The 16,014-nt window shown below is 37.3% G+C and overlaps 1 protein-coding gene across 1 annotated transcript in view; it reads left to right on the top strand.

The window, feature by feature from the left end:
- RANBP9 (RAN binding protein 9) overlaps positions 1–16,014 on the top strand; it is a 91,420-nt gene that overhangs the window by 51,805 nt on the left and 23,601 nt on the right. Inside the window, exons 4-6 of the mRNA XM_034985697.1 lie at positions 533–700; positions 4,829–4,851; positions 13,400–13,584. Of these exons, the coding sequence (XP_034841588.1) occupies positions 533–700; positions 4,829–4,851; positions 13,400–13,584 (376 nt within the window). The remainder of the gene's footprint in view (positions 1–532; positions 701–4,828; positions 4,852–13,399; positions 13,585–16,014) is intronic.

Below are 16,014 nucleotides of genomic sequence, written 5' to 3'. Positions count from 1 at the left end.
AAAAGTAAACCAAGGAAGGTGTCAGTTGAGATGGCAGAACTGTTTCCCAAAACCATTAATCAGATGAAAGTGATTCTTGGATTATATTTTCTGGTACTCTTTTTACTAATGGTAAAAATTAATTTTGGGGGAAACTTTTTGAAAATAGAAAAATCTTCTGTTTTATATTAAACTGTGTGTGTGTGTTTAAATCAAAGCAAAATTCCTTTGGTCTGTTAGCAAAGGAAATATGCATGGAAAATGTGTCTTGCTGGGTTTTTTTGTTTGGTTTTTTTTAACAGTAGGAGTCTTCTTTAATACATGTTTTAGTCTTCTGTGTGGCAGATTTATTTTCCTTAATGTTGTAAACAGTATTTTAATATAGAAATCATGTGGTGTAATTGTTGGAAATTTAAATGTACATTTGGGAATTTTATCTTTGTGCTGTCATCTATTGTACTACTCTTGCTTATCTTGTCATAATCTTAGTGAATAGCTCTAGTACAGAGGAACCTTACTTTTCATTGTAAATATACTGGAACTTTCTCTTTAGGCTGGGATAAACATTCATATGGTTATCATGGGGATGATGGACATTCATTTTGTTCTTCTGGAACGGGACAACCTTATGGACCAACTTTTACGACTGGTGATGTCATTGGCTGTTGTGTTAACCTTATCAACAATACCTGCTTCTACACCAAGAATGGACATAGTTTAGGTACTAAGATACTGTATTGCATGTAAAATAATCAAATATTGTGATTATTGTACTTACAGCATGGTAGTCACATTCATTATGTAGTCCTCGATTATAAATACATGCCTCTGGACATTATTTCTTTGTTTTTTCCAGGTGGAAGTTGAAGAAATGGTGAAAATGTGTGTTCTGTGAAAGTCATGTTGTATCACATGTGTGGGAATAACTGTGACAATAATCCCCGTGCTCACCTATTTATTCTAGTAGTAGAAATGCTAAGTGTTTCCTGCTTTGAGTAAAACACTAAACACTTCATAGTATGGCTGAATTCTCTAGGTAACAGGTACTAAGAGAAAAAGGCTGTCAGTTTTGAGTGGAGTGTATGGGGTAAGAACGAAGGAGAGGCTTGATACTATCAACCAGACGAAAGGCATTTGACCTACTCAGAGGGCAGGCCTGCTAACCGTGGTGCAGAATGGAGCAGAACTCAAACCGTAACAGCAGAATTTTTAAGGATAAAAGACAGATGGTGATTAAAAAGGAAATTAATGAAAACATAAAGAAGCGTAGCCATTCTAAGACTAGTAGAAAATGGGGCTTTTTAGTTGCACATGTACCCGTAGCCTTTCAAATTGAGAATTGTGTGTGGTGGTTACATTCCCTTTTCTTAGAAGTTTTTTTGTTTTTGTTTTTATACAGAAACTATAAAGGATAGTAAGACTGATGCTTTAAAAATAAAGTGGTGTCACATTATTTGAAAAGTCTTGATTCAAAGCAAATTAATTCTGATGAGGTAAAGCGAAAGGAAGCAGAAACTAGCCTCAGAAGGCAAAAATTTTGGTGTGCTCGTAAATAGTATTTAAAAATTAGACTGCAAATAGTGTCCTTAGGCATATAATAGATGTTCTTTAATAGAACACAAAAACTGTTGTCTTTCACTTCATAGTAGAAAATTCTAAATTTCTGGCTATATTGGTGATAGCTATTCTTTTTTAGTGTCTCAGCATAGTCCTGATATAAAATTAGTGTCTTCACTTTTATATTCAGCTTAAGTCTTTTCCTTCTAATTATTAATACTGATTCTGAAGTACTGTCTTACCTGACATAAAGGTTGTCCCAAGTCCACAGTAGACCCTCATATTGTCATTGGTACAAGAATGTTGATTCAGGACACCAAGCAAGATACATGTATTTGTGATTTGATTGCTGTGGTCAACCAGTTTCCAGAGGATGCAGCTTTTTTAGTTTATTTCTTGTTACTATTCTGGCTGACTTATCAAAGCATTTCACCCAGGATGGTCTTAGTTGCCTTAGTTGCTTAAGATATTTGATCTTAAATTAAACTGCAGAAATCTGTTTTTAGGTGTGACTTTTGATTCGAAAATGCAAAAGGAGGTGTATTTTTAAAACCAAAATTAGTCTTTTTACAGCTTTTTAAAACTTTATTGCAGACAAGAAATTTTGTTTTGGGAGATGGAAAGATCATAGGTGATGTGATTTTATTTGTTTCTTATTAGATTTTCACAAACATTTATATTGAGATTTTCTCTTTAATAAGAAAACTATTTTTAAAATGTGAGATACTTAAGAAAAGGGTACTTAATGATGAAATCACGTTCTAATTTTAAATTTTTGAGACATTTGTCAATATTCATTTATAAATTTAATGTTTATTAAGCACATAGGCAATATAAGAGCCGTTAATATGGGTTCTTTAGTTCTCTGGGTTTGTCTCCTGGCTTAGGCCATATGACCTTATGAATATTTCTGTGCCTCAATTTGTGAAATAGAATGACGGTAATACCTACGTTTCTTTGGTTGTTAAAGTAGACTGAAATGATGCATGCAAAGTTCTTAGGAGTTCACTTGGCACATAGTGAGTACTCATTACATGTTTCTTATCATTGTTTGCCAGAGTCTGGGCTAGATGCTGGGGATGCAGTGGTAAAAAGTTACTCTTCCAGAACAGAGGTCAGCAGGCCACGGCCCCTGATCCAGACTGGTCTCCTGTCTGTGCTTTAAGTCAAGTTTCAGGGGAACAAAGCCACCCCCATTCATTTGTGTAATGTGTATAGCACTTTCCTGTCCAGTGGCAGGACTGAGTGCTTGTGACGGAGACCATAGAGCCTGGAGAGCAGAAAAGATCTACTGTCTGGGTCTTCACAGAAGTGTGGCTTCCCTCTGGTCCAAATTCTAGCATCTAGAAGATAAAAATATTCTATACTGTTGTTTTATACTTCCCAAAGTGGATCATTTCTACCCAAAAGCTGATACATCTTTAGTTTCTGTTTCATGAAGGTTTTCAAAATATGTATTTACTGATCATAGAAATAGAAAGGCTCTTATTTGAGAAAATAGTTAAAGGAGAAACAGTTCAGTATCTAGGTTAACTTAATTGGAAGTTTTTTGACTTTGTTTTATTGAACATCATCACTTGGAGATCGCTTTTTGAAAAGCCTCTTGGACAAATCAGAAAATTAGAAATATAAAAAAAATTGTCTCCCGTGTAAATTTTAAATCTAACTTATTAAAGTGGCATCTTTTTGTGGGCTGAATGTGTACAGGTGTGGCTATATTTGGCAATGTTCAAAAATGTTAACCTGTGGCATTGAGTTAGGTTTTTCATTAGAGTTTTTGGTAAAGACTGAGAATTTCAGTAATTATTAACAAAAAGGAATTTTTGTTACTGTAAAAATAGACAATCTTTCCTATAGTAGACATCTTTGAGGAAGATAATTTTTTAGGCTGCTAAATTAGATTAAGATACTAAGATACAATTGGTGTAATATTTTATTAAAATATTCTCTATTTTCTGTATCCTTTTTAGTTTTCTGAAAATTTTAGAATAAATTTTCATATTTGGCCTATAGTCACTTTGCGTTCTATTTATTAATAAAGCTAAAAGTAATCATTGTTTTATAGGGGGCTTGGGGGACCTCCAGCTTTGCTTTCCTTTTGACAAGCCAACATGAATTTACTAGTTTTTAAAAGTCATAAAACAGGACTTAACTACAAACCACTATTTTTATACATTTATTCAAAACCATATGGTAGAGAGGTATAGTCAGTTTGTCTTTTAATTTTATTACTTTAGTAGGTAGAGTCAGATAGTTGTGTTTTCTGATGATACAACACAATTACAGAGCCATTAAATCTCAAGTGGGAGGAGACCTTAAAAGATAATTTAATGGAAACGCCCTCAATTTTTAGATGGTGATCAACACAGGAGAGGTAGTGGTGCTCGTGGGGTTCTTGTTTTGTTTTAATGTGTGTTTAGACTGGAAGAGTTGAGAGTAACTGACTCCTGTTTTTCTAGAGCTGTCTTTTTTAAACATATGAATGAGGGCCTACAGAAATATTTGGTTTATTTATTATTTTATTTTCAGCGGAGTAATGTATTTAAATATTTGAAGAAAGATTATCAAATCACTTTGGGGGAATGCCAGTAGACTCACTCCTCTGACTTGTATCTGGAACATGACTCTGGTGAAGTTACTGTCAGAGGACATTCATGAGAAATTCTCAACTGTATAAATCTTGGATCCTTTGAATGAGGAGTTGAGTTTTTTCACAGAATAGTTAAAAGTTATTTAAGAATGTACTTTCATGAGAAAAAATTTTTTTAAGAAACCAAAGTACTGTATTTTACGTTATTCACTTTTTTTTCCCTTGGTAACAAAAAAATCTCTTCTTTCCCTTCCCCCCCCCAAATTACTTAAAAGCTAAATCTAGGTGAGGAAGATTAAATGATAAGACTGGGTAAAGGAGCTTGGGTGTGGGTCAAAAATCAGACGTGACTATTTTGCAACCAGTTTTCTTATATGGTTCTTGACATAGCTTAGAAGATCTATCTGGAACCGAAGTCCTGGAGGCAGTCGCAGTACTTCAGAAATAACACCGGTGTGTGACTAACAAGGAGGTTGATCTGGAAAGGAGATAGAACATTCACTCAGACCTCTGTTCGTGTTACTGAGAAAAATACTAGTCTCATTATTTTTTATATTTAGGTTTTAATTTTTTTCCTTTCCTTCCTTTGCCATTCCTTGCCTTGTTTTCAGTTATAAATTCAGCTTGTCACTATCGTCTGCCTTTGAAAAACCATGTCTAATGCCACTTTTTTTGTTTTGTTTTGTTTTGTTTGTTTTTTAGGTATTGCTTTCACCGACCTACCGGTAAGACATACTTTCTTTTAAAAACTGTTTTGTATTTTTAATTAAGCACGTTTGGAATTCTGTCTTGCTGATATTTATCAAGCTTATATGCGATGCATAGACTGGAGAGATCTTTTCTCTAGCCACCTTTGCTTGCACCTTCAGAAATTAGGCTCCAGCGGCACTGGGTGCTCTGGCACAAGGGAACTGCATTGTAGCTAAAGAAAAAAATCAGAATTGATTACACCTTGTAATGTCACTGTCACCGCATTCGCTTGAAATATGTTTCTTTGGTATCGCTGAACTTTTCGGCAAGTGGCGGCACAGCGGTTGTGGTCGTTTATTTTTTTTTAAAGATTTTATTTATTTATTTATTTGAGACAGAGAGAATGAGAGGGAGGAGGGTCAGAGGGAGAAGCAGACTCCCTGCCGAGCAGGGAGCCCGATGCGGGACTCGATCCCGGGACTCCAGGATCATGACCCGAGCCGAAGGCAGTCGCTTAACCAACTGAGCCACCCAGGCGCCCCTTGGTTGTGGTCATTTATTAACACAGTGTATATTGAGGGCCTGCTGTGTGGCAGGTTCTGTGCTTGGGATGCATCATGCATCAAAACAGGTGAAGGTCTCTGTCCTCTTGAAGTATTCAAGCTGGGGAATAGGAGTAAACAATACCTTAAAGACAAATAAATAATAACATTTTAAACGGTGGTAGGTACTTTTTAAAGAAAGAGAAAAAGAAAGTGGGAGTACCAAAGACAGAACATGGGCTACGTGGGCTGTACGGTTCGCTCACCTTTGCCAAGGTTTGCAAGGGAGGACTTGAGCAGAGACTTAGGACGGGGCGAGGGAGTCCACGGAATGGGTTGGTAGAGCAAGAATGTCCCAGGCAGAGGAGCCCAACTAAGCAAGGGTCCCAGAGAGGGGACGAAGTCAGAGAGTGCTAGATGAGTCCGAGATCGAGGTGGGGGAGGGTCAGCGAGCTCATGGACCTGGAGGGCCATTGTAAGTACTTGGGCATTTACTTTGAGTGAAATGAGCCTCCGTTCTCATGGTGTAGCTTCAGTTTTAAAGGATCGCTGACTACTGGTTGAAAAGTAGCCTGGGGCAGGGATTTACAGCAGAAGCAGGCAGACCAGTGAGGAGGCTATTGCTGAAATTCAGGCAGCTGGTAATAGTGACTCACATCCTTAGAGATTTGGGGACTGCTTTGCTTCTGTATACCTTGTTTACCAAGGCGAAGACTGCCCATTGTAACATGCATCACATCTAACACTAATGGGGCGGGCGGCGTGGGGCGGAGGGAAGACCAACAAACTAGGATAGGATGCTTTGTTATCTCTTAGAATTGTTATTTTGTATTTACTGAATGATCTCTTAGGGTATTTAAATATAGATTTTTAATCAATATCACTTGCACACCCGAAAATAATGAAATAAGGAATATAGATTGGTTAAGGTATTCCCCAAACTTCATGTTTAGAATCCAATCTTTTAAACCCCTTTTTTAGAGTTGATGTCTAGGGTTTTCTACGTGATGCTGTCTTCTTCTGTGCCATCAAGAACATTTCTTAAGAGCTCTCCATTATGTCTGTGGCATTTTCTTCCAAGCTCCTGATTGCATTGTGCAGGCTCTGATGCTCTCAGTTTTTAACATTACCAGAAGGTACTATAAGAACCAGGACTCTGATATTTCTTTCTTAGTTGGTCCATACATGACTTGTTGACTAAAATGTCTTAGAGGTAGCAGTTATCCAGCTGTTTCGCCAGGATAAAACAGTCAAGTTGTAGAGTGTTCAGAGAGCTTACTCTTCAGTAGTTTCATACCTGTGCAGACAGATGTAAGGGGCCACTGTTCGTCAGACACATGCCAGTTTCAGAGATGCTTTGAGAAAGGTGACAGGAGAATCAGAGGCGGAGAGTAATCATCCAGTCTATAGATTATTAATATTCCTGAAGAAAATTCTAGAAAAAATAAAACAGAAAAAATTGAAGTTATAATAGAGAATGGCTTTGCTAGTAAGCCCAGGAAAATTCAGAGTCTGAAATCAACATGCTTACTAGGAAGCATTATTTAATAAGCGATAATGGAACCAGTGTTTATCTTTTTGAAAAAGTGTGTAATCTTAGGATTTTGTCTTGTATTTATGCCAGAGTAAGTTCCAGGTAGATTGAAGAGTTAAATTAAAAAATAAAAATAAATATGATGAGAGCCAGGAGAATTTATGATGGATTGGATGTGAAAACAGGAGAGAGGATAGGACTTTGAGATTCTTGGCCTGAGGAATGGAAAGAATGGCAATGTTATTTACTGATATGAGAAGTGTGTATATAGGCAGAGCAGGTTTTGGGGGTGGGGGTGGGATCTGGAGATCATTTTTGGATAAGTTAAATGGAGTTCCCAAGTGTACAGTTGGCCATGTAAGAGAGTGATCTGGGCTGGAGACAAAAATTTGGGAATCCTTGGCATTGCTGTGTTTAAAGTCATGGGACCAGATGACATCCACAAGAGAGTGTGTGTAGGCAGAGAAGAGGGGCATGCATGTTGGGGAGAAGAGGAGGAACCGGCAAAGGGAGATTGAGAAGGAGCAATCCATGAGGTAGGAGGCAGACTTAGATAGAACTGGGTGTGTCCTCAAAGCCACGTAAAGAAAGCATCTCCAGACGAAAGGCAAAATCAACTGTGGGAGATGTCCCTGTGATAGGACACGTAGGCTAAGGACTGAGAATTGACCAGCGGATTTAGCAGAGTAGAGGACGCTGGTGACTTTGACACAGAGTTTCAGTAGAGTGAGTGATGGAGAAGTCCTGATCCAGAAAGGGTTTAAGAGAGAATAGGAGGTGGGGCGCCTGGGTGGCTCAGTCAGTTAAGTGGCTGCCTTCTGCTTGGGTCATGATCCCAGGGTCCTGGGATCAAGCCCCACATTGGGCTCCCTGCTCGGCAGGAAGCCTGCTTCTCCCTCTCCCACTCCCCCTGCTTGTGTTCCCTCTCTCGCTGTCTCTCTCTCTGTCAAATAAATAAAGTCTTTAAAAAAAGAATAGGAGGGAAATCACAAAGTACAGACAACTTTGTGAAGGATTTCGACTGAAATAGGGCGGAAGCAAGTGGGATATGGTAGCTGGTGGCAGAAATGGAGGCGATGGAAGATTTTTTTGATTTACCAGGATGTTTATTTGCTGAGGAGAATGATTCCAGTAGCGAGCAGATGAGTTAATATAAAGGGAGGAGCAGTAAGGTAGTGCTCACATCCGTGAGTGGACGAGTGGGGCTGTGGTCCCAAACCCAGTGGAGGGCAGCCTGCAGGCGGGGCTGCCGGGTGCGTGCAGGGTGGTGTGCTCAGATCTCTCAGAGGCTGCGGGTGACACTCCATTTCCTTTGCAGTTGGCTAAAAGGCTCAGCTGGTTGCGTGTTTGGGGTTTTTTGTTTTTGTTTTTGTTTTTGTTTTTACCTCTTTTGTGGCCCTAAGCAAGTAAAACCGGCTTGTCTTGTCGGAGCAAGCAGATGTTTTATGAGCTTTTGTTCCTCACTTGTACAAGTGGTGGTAATTTGGAAAAGGCTTAGCTGGTTGTAGACATGTTGACTATCTTTGTGTTGTCTTCTGATTATTTTTGTCCCATTTTAGAATCACCAGTTATGTTTTTTGCCTTTTCTATAATTAATCAGTGGTGATATTCAGCCTTGTAACAACAGTGGGTAAAGTGGTGGTTATGGTGGTTGTTAGAAGGTTTTTCTTGTTTCTTTTTTTAAATACGGTGGTTCTGAGAGCTTTTTATTTTTGTGACTCTGAGATCTTCTGGGACTCCCCCATGCAGCATAGCATTCTGCTACTTAAAAAGGAAAAAAAAAAAGTTAGTCTTTCCCTTAAGGGCCCCACCAAAGAAGTGTTTGTATGTTCTGTACCTGTGATCTCTCATTAGCCAGTTATAGCATTAAATCCTGGTAGAGAGTGTATTTACAGAACAGAAGTTTATCTAGATGGTATCACACTTATCATGGAACCTAGGGTGTTTACCTTGTATCTTCTTCAAAATGATCTTTCTACCCCAGCTCACCTCACCATTTGGGGAAGTGTCCGTCTGTAAACTCATTCAGTTTGGGAGTAGGTCAATTCCTTTTGTTACAGAAGCTGCTCTCATTTAAAATGAAGCTGCTTAAAAAAAAAAAAAAAAAAAAAAAAAATGAAGCTGCTTTCCAGTTCTTTCGGCCAATTTGAAATCTACTTTCTATAGATACATTATTTGCTTTCATTTTCATTAGAAAACATTTTTAAAATAGAACAAAATTATCCTATTGAGAATATGATTTTGTGTATATTTAGCTTTTGAATATTTTTAGGATCTGTATTTTTCATAGGTTAATAGAAGTTAGGAGATCTTCTCTTCATAGAGACTTACGTTATTCTCATTTTTTCTAATTCTACATAAGACATTCCTGAATGTCTCATTTTGTTACTTTTCATTCTACTAATTCTACATAAGAAGACCACATATTATATAATTCCTTCTTTTTTTTTTTTTTAAGATTTTATTTATTTGACACACAGAGACAGCACAGGCAGGCAGAGTGGCAGGGAGAGGGAGAAGCAGACTCCCCACTGAGCAGGGAGCCCGATGCGGGGCTCCATCCCAGGACCCTTGAGATCATGACCTGACCTGAAGGCGGACGCTTAACCGACTGAGCCACCCAGGTGCCCCTATAATTCCCCTTCTTATGTAGATGTTTTTTAATTTAGAAAGTTTCCTAGAAAACATGGTTTTATTTATTTATTTTTTAAAGATTTTATTTATTTATTTGTCAGAGAGAGACACAGCAAGAGAGGGAACACAAGCAGGAGGAGTGGGAGAGGGAGAAGCAGGCTTCCCGCGGAGCAGGGAGCCTAATGCGGGGCTCGATCCCAGGATTCTGGGATCATGACCTGAGCCGAAGGCAGACGCTTAACGACTGAGCCACCCAGGCACCCGAAAACATTGTTTTACATAAATCCACAGCCTAGATTCATGCTACATCATGGAAGAACCTTGAAAGCATTATGCCAAACGAAAGAAGACAGTCAGGGAAAGACCACATATTATATAATTCCGTTTGTATGAAATGTCCAGAATAGGCAGATCTGTAGGGTCAGAAAGTGGTTGTTGGGGGTTACGGGATGGGTGGTGGGAAGGGACCGCTAATAGGTGTGTGGTTACTTTTTGGAATGATGAAAATGTTGTAAAATTAAGTTGTGGTGATGGTTGCACAACTCTGTGATTATGCTAAAAACGATTGCATTGTTATATTTTTAGAAATCTATAGCCTAGCAAGTTAAAAAGTCTGAGGTATCTATATATCTATATCTATGTATCTATAGATATAGATATATATATATTTAAACATATAGTTTAGCCAGTAGTTTAGCCAGTTAAGGGCTAATTCCTTTCTCTCCAATTCTTCAGGTTTAAAGTTAAGTAAGTAGTATAAAAAATACAGTTACTTTTCATTGACCCCAGCTAGCTTTACCACTTCTAGCTTTTTATCGCGTTCAGATTACAGAAGTAATATATAGTGTTAAGTATTCAAATAATAAATGTTTATAAATACAGAAATGTACAAAAGAGAAGTTTCTCATAATCCCAACCTATTTAGATGACTATGTTGACTTGAGTGTATATCCTTCCAGATCTGTTTCTAAACTTATGTTAGCCAGTCTGTCCATTATTTAAATGTTTCCAGAAAAAGTAGGGTCATAGTTTATGTAGTCTCTAGCTTGCTTTCTTCATTTAGTAATATATAGGATATCTTTCTGTGTCAGTATACAAATTTTTTATAATATCTTATTGTATGATGTACTACCACAACTTCTGAGATGCACACTTTTCATACTTTGACATGAAATGGTGGTGCATCTTAGACTCTGTGGCCTGTCAGATTTAATGGGCAGTGTTTTTTCTTCAACATAAAATGATGGCATATCTTACAGTTATTAGAGTCTGAATTTCAGTGAATGTGGTATGTAATACCACCTGTGAATGGACATTCTTTTTAGTATTTTGCCATTAAAATAATGCTGCAGGGCATATATGTTTGCACGTTTGTTTCTCTGTCGGATTTCATTCTTATGAGTGAAATTGCTTTGTCAGTTTTAATAGACTTTGCCAAATTTCTCTCTTAAAAGATTATATCAATTTACATTTCTGTGTATAGTGGATGAGAGGGCTTATTGTCTCAACCTTCAATCAACATTGGGTATTTTAAACATTATAATAATAAATAAAAAAATATTTTAAACATAGGGTCTTTTAAATCCTAATCTAATGTGCAAAAAAACTCGATTTGTATTGGGGGCACCTGGGTGGCTCAGATGGTTAAGCGTCTGCCTTCGGCTCGGGTCATGATCTCAGGGTCCTGGGATCGAGTCCCGCATCGGGCTCCCTGCTCCTTGGGAGCCTGCTTTCTCCCTCTGCCTCTCTCTCTCTCTCTCTCTCTCTCTCTCTCTCTCTCATGAATAAATAAAATTTAAAAAAAAAAACTCGATTTGTATTTTAAGAAATTGAGTGAGGTTAAAGTGTCTCTTCATACTTTCATTGTCATTTTATATTTCTTCTGCAAATTGTCTGTAAACCTCTCATCTTAAAAAAATTTGAGTTGGTCTGTTAATCTTTGTCCTGTATTGTGAGAATATTGTTTACATTGAGAATGTTGATCCTTTCTTATATGTGCAGATTTTTTTTTTGTTATAAAGTCCATTTGTCTTGACATTTATGGCATGTTTTGTCACAGGAACATTTTACAAATGTTAATTTTTACAAAAAAATATAACAGTGCAATCATTTTTTATGGCACAATTTTATCAGTATTCCTGAATGTCAGTTTTCATTTATAGTATTGATACGATTATTTACTTGAATCTGTCAGGAAAATTTAGATTAGCAAACAAAACTTTTTTTTTTTTTTTGAGATTTTATTTATTTGAGCAAGAATGCGAGAGAGGGAGAGAGAGAGAGCACAGAGGGAGAGGGAGAAGGAGGCTTCCCGTTGAGCGGAGCGCCCTACACGGGGCTCGATCCCAGGGCCCCGTGATCATGACCTGAGCCCAAGGCAGACACTTAACCAACCGAGCCACCCAGGCGCCCCTAGCAAACAACATTTTTAAAGCATTTCTGGGCAATGCAGAATATCAGAATTATAAATGCTGCTTAACAAACAGGATTGCCTTGCACTCTGTTGTTATCTTTGTTAAGAGTCTTTGGCTTTACATACTTGTCTCCAGCTTAAAATTCTAAGAACTTGCTGGTTTTGTTGATTAAGAATCAGTACATTTGCATACATTGCATTACCATTTATTTCCCAAATCCAGTGCAATTCTATCTCTGAGTATTTTGACACAGTATTCCTTTTGTTTCTGACTTTGGTTGCTTGACTGATCAGTTGTTTCTACATACATCCTCTTAGCTTTTTGCTGTGAAATCTAAGCATCTTATATTTACATCCAGATTATTCCCTCTTGATCCTCACCTGATTTGGTACTGAAAATACTTGTGATAACCATTAAAACAAAGAAATAAGGCATAAGTACAGAGAATGGTGATGAAGTAGGACTTGGAGTTTATAGGAAGAAAAACTAGATTTGGTGTCAAAAAATCTGTGTTCCAGTGCCTTCTCTGTCATAATGTAGACCGTGAGCAAGTTAATTACCCCCAATCCCCAATTTCTTTAACTTTGTAATGCAAACAGTAATTATTTCACAGGATTATTAGTATGTTTAAACCCTGCTAGTTAGTAGACATTGAGTAGTTCATCCCACCTTTAGATATAACAAATAGTGATAGAGCCAAAAGAACTTGTGTATTTTTGTGTACTTGAAGCTGTTAAACTTGATTGTTTAGCCTCGAAATCTTGGAGTATATCTAGATGCATTTCTCTGTGAATTTGAATATTTAAATCCTTTTCCACTCCAGAAATAGGTGCATTTGAGTCATTTGTGTTTATAAAGAGAACCCCCACTCTTAATGGCACTGTGTGTTGCTTCCAATTAATTCTTTCCACTCTCTTTCTAGTGGCGTGCCAGATGTACAGCGAAATGAAATGCGTACACTTAGCGTAGTGCGTGCCCAGTTAGGATTGTCCTTCTGTGGTAACTAGTCCTCCCATGCAGTTTCTAGACATGCATCATCCATATCATGCATAGAAAGATAAATCTGAGTTACATGTTTAAATTTAAATCTTTGTAACTATTATATGACCTGTTCTGAAGAGCAAGATTTGTGTTTCTGTTTACTAGAACACATTACTAGAACTATAATACCACACAGTCTCTGAATAAATAAAATAGGTGGCTTATGTTTTACATTTTTCTTGATGATTAGATTATAGGAAGTGGGATTTTACATCCAGCATAAAGTCTGTTTTAGATTATTTGCTTTTAATGGTATTTAGATTATTTTTCTTTCTCTACTGGTTTTGATTGTGATTTTAAATTACAAGAAGGAAAATTGTATTCTGTTATTTTAAAGAGAGCTTATGAAAGAGTGAAAAGTCTTTAATATATAAAGGAAAGGGATAGATAGGTGCTAGTGAAATGTGTTGTCTTACAGCCGAATTTATATCCTACCGTGGGCCTCCAAACACCAGGAGAAGTCGTTGATGCCAATTTCGGGCAGCATCCTTTCGTGTTTGATATAGAAGACTACATGCGAGAGTGGAGAACCAAAATACAGGCACAGATAGACCGGTTTCCTATTGGAGATCGGGAAGGCGAATGGCAAACCATGATACAAAAGTAAGTGTAGAAGATATTTGAATGGACATTATTATTCCAAAATATATTTTTTATAAAACATTCTTTTAGCATAAAAGAATATTTACTGAAGCATTTTAATCTAATTTATATCCTAATAATCTTATGTATCATTGATTATATTTAAATCTCTATAAAAAATAATTTACTCTTCTTTAAAGTAATTTTTTATATATCCTAATAATTTTAATGTATTGATTATACCTTAATCTCTATAAAAAGCAATTCACTCTACTTAAACAATTAAAAATCATTTTTTATTTGGTGGCACACATACAAAATTGTATTTTAGTCTGATGTATGAATTTGGTGGAGGAAATAAAGTGACACTAGATCGCTTAGGTTAATTCATTTGCTATCCTTAGTAATGGGATTTAATGCTTTCCATAGGTTACTTGATTCTCTTTAAATAGTGCTAATGCAAAAGATAAATTTAGGAAGATAATTTAGATTGTGTAATTCAGGAGCTGTGGGTTTTGGACGTGAACTTGGCTATGTTCAGCAGTAGTTCAAATATGTATGGGGATAAAGAAATATTACTCAGCAAGAAAAGCATCAAAATAATGGTATAGTTAATGTACTGGAATATAGACTTGGTATGTACATTTTGTATTTCAAGATTTGATTCATTTTTTCCAGTGAATGGGTTACTCTGTAAGAATAATATCAGCTATTTTTGCTTATTAGGATCCCATTTTTGCTAAATCTGTTATTTTTCATGTAGATTCAGGGAGGTTATAGTTGCCCCTATTCTAAATAGGATAATCTGACCAAAAGCCTCAATTGAAGGAGTTTTTAAAATCTTACTAATTATTTTTAATGTAATTTACTTTTACATGTTATTAATAGACATTTAAGAGGCAGCAAAAGGAGTAAGACCAAAGAGGAATATGGAGTTTCCTAAAAGCAGGATAAATACTTAGGATTCCATAATAACGATGGTACAGAACGGGTAGGTAGCAGAGCAAACAGTGGGTGTCAGTAAAGGTATACTATAAAGTGAACAGCCTTTATCTCAACTCATTCTTTATGAAAAGTAGAATTTCATTGGAGTGGAAGGCAGCAGGAAAATACAAGTCCTGTGACAGTCAACTCTTTAGACTATACCTTTGCTAAAAAGCTAGAGATGACTGCTGGGTGTCAGTAGTACTGAATGGGAGCTCCTTAAAGCTTGAAAAAGTACAGACTTAAAAATTAAATAAGTACCAGGAAATTTAAGCAGTCATTTTCACTACTCTCATCTCACCCAGGAAAATAGCAGAGACGTTCAGATACCACCAATCTGACAGTTTGTCTTAAGTGTCTGTGTAATTGCTTTGAACAATTGCACATTTAAAGATATAATAAAAATTTGTGTGTGTGTTCTCTGGAGGAGATAATGATTGGAAGACATGATGATGATTGTGAAAACATGCTTCTTCCCTGAAGCTGTTATCATCTGGTATTACAGAACCTCTACACTGGTATTTTTTCCGGTGCAGGGTGACAGAAGAGCAAAGCCTGGCTGACGATCTCGTAGTTCCCACAAGTTAGAGCTAGGATAAGTTGCTCTCCTGGGGTCACAGCCCTTTCGTGCTTTAAAAATGGTTGCCGCTGAGCATCACAGCAGGAGAGTTAGTAGAGGAAACATTTATCTTAATTCTGTAACCAGACTCCAGTGCGGGGCCCCCACCCCCCACCCCATTCTTTATAAAATTGACACTCACCATGACCTCCTAGGAAGTCATTTTGAAAAGTTCTTCCCTACCCTTTTTTTTTTTTTTAAGATTTTATTTATTTATTTGACAGAGACTCAGCGAGAGAGGGAACACAAGCAGGGGTGGGTGGGAGAGGGAGAAGCAGGCTTCCCGCTGAGCAGGGAGCCCGATGTGGGGCTCGATCCCAGGACCCTGGGATCATGACCTGAGCTGAAGGCAGACGCTTAACTACTGAGCCTCCCAGGCACCCCTCTTCCCTACCCTTTTAAATCAAGTTGACCAGTTAGATGAAATAAAATGAAAAATCTGTTTCTTGGAGATTTTCCACTCTGCCCCCTAATCCCTCTTTCCTGAATCACTGCTTCCTACCACTTTCTGATAGGGCCTTAGTCATGCCAGATGGAGGCAGGTTTAGGAGTTGCATGTTTGGATATATTGGATATTTGGGTTAATATTGTTGAGTCAGTAGTTGTGCTTAGATGTAAAGATGTTTTGACCACTTGATGACTTTTTTTAAAAAAAAACACGTGTTCTTTGGAAGTGTGGCACTTTCATCTTTTATGTGCAGTGATACTAACTGATTTAGATTAGAAGGGCAGTTTCTCAGTGATCACTGTCATCACCCTCATAGACCTTGTTCTGAAAGACCCTCTCACCGGTTCACCTTAGTATTTCTTGTGTTCACGTCTTGTAGGTCCCATCTCCTGTAACCTTA

Source organism: Mirounga leonina, unplaced genomic scaffold, assembly GCF_011800145.1.
Source record: "Mirounga leonina isolate KUSES-001 unplaced genomic scaffold, KU_Mleo_1.0 Mir_366, whole genome shotgun sequence".
NCBI lineage: Eukaryota > Metazoa > Chordata > Mammalia > Carnivora > Phocidae > Mirounga > Mirounga leonina.
The sequence above is the reverse complement of the archived record's forward strand: the minus strand, read 5'-3'. Positions and strand labels throughout refer to the sequence as shown.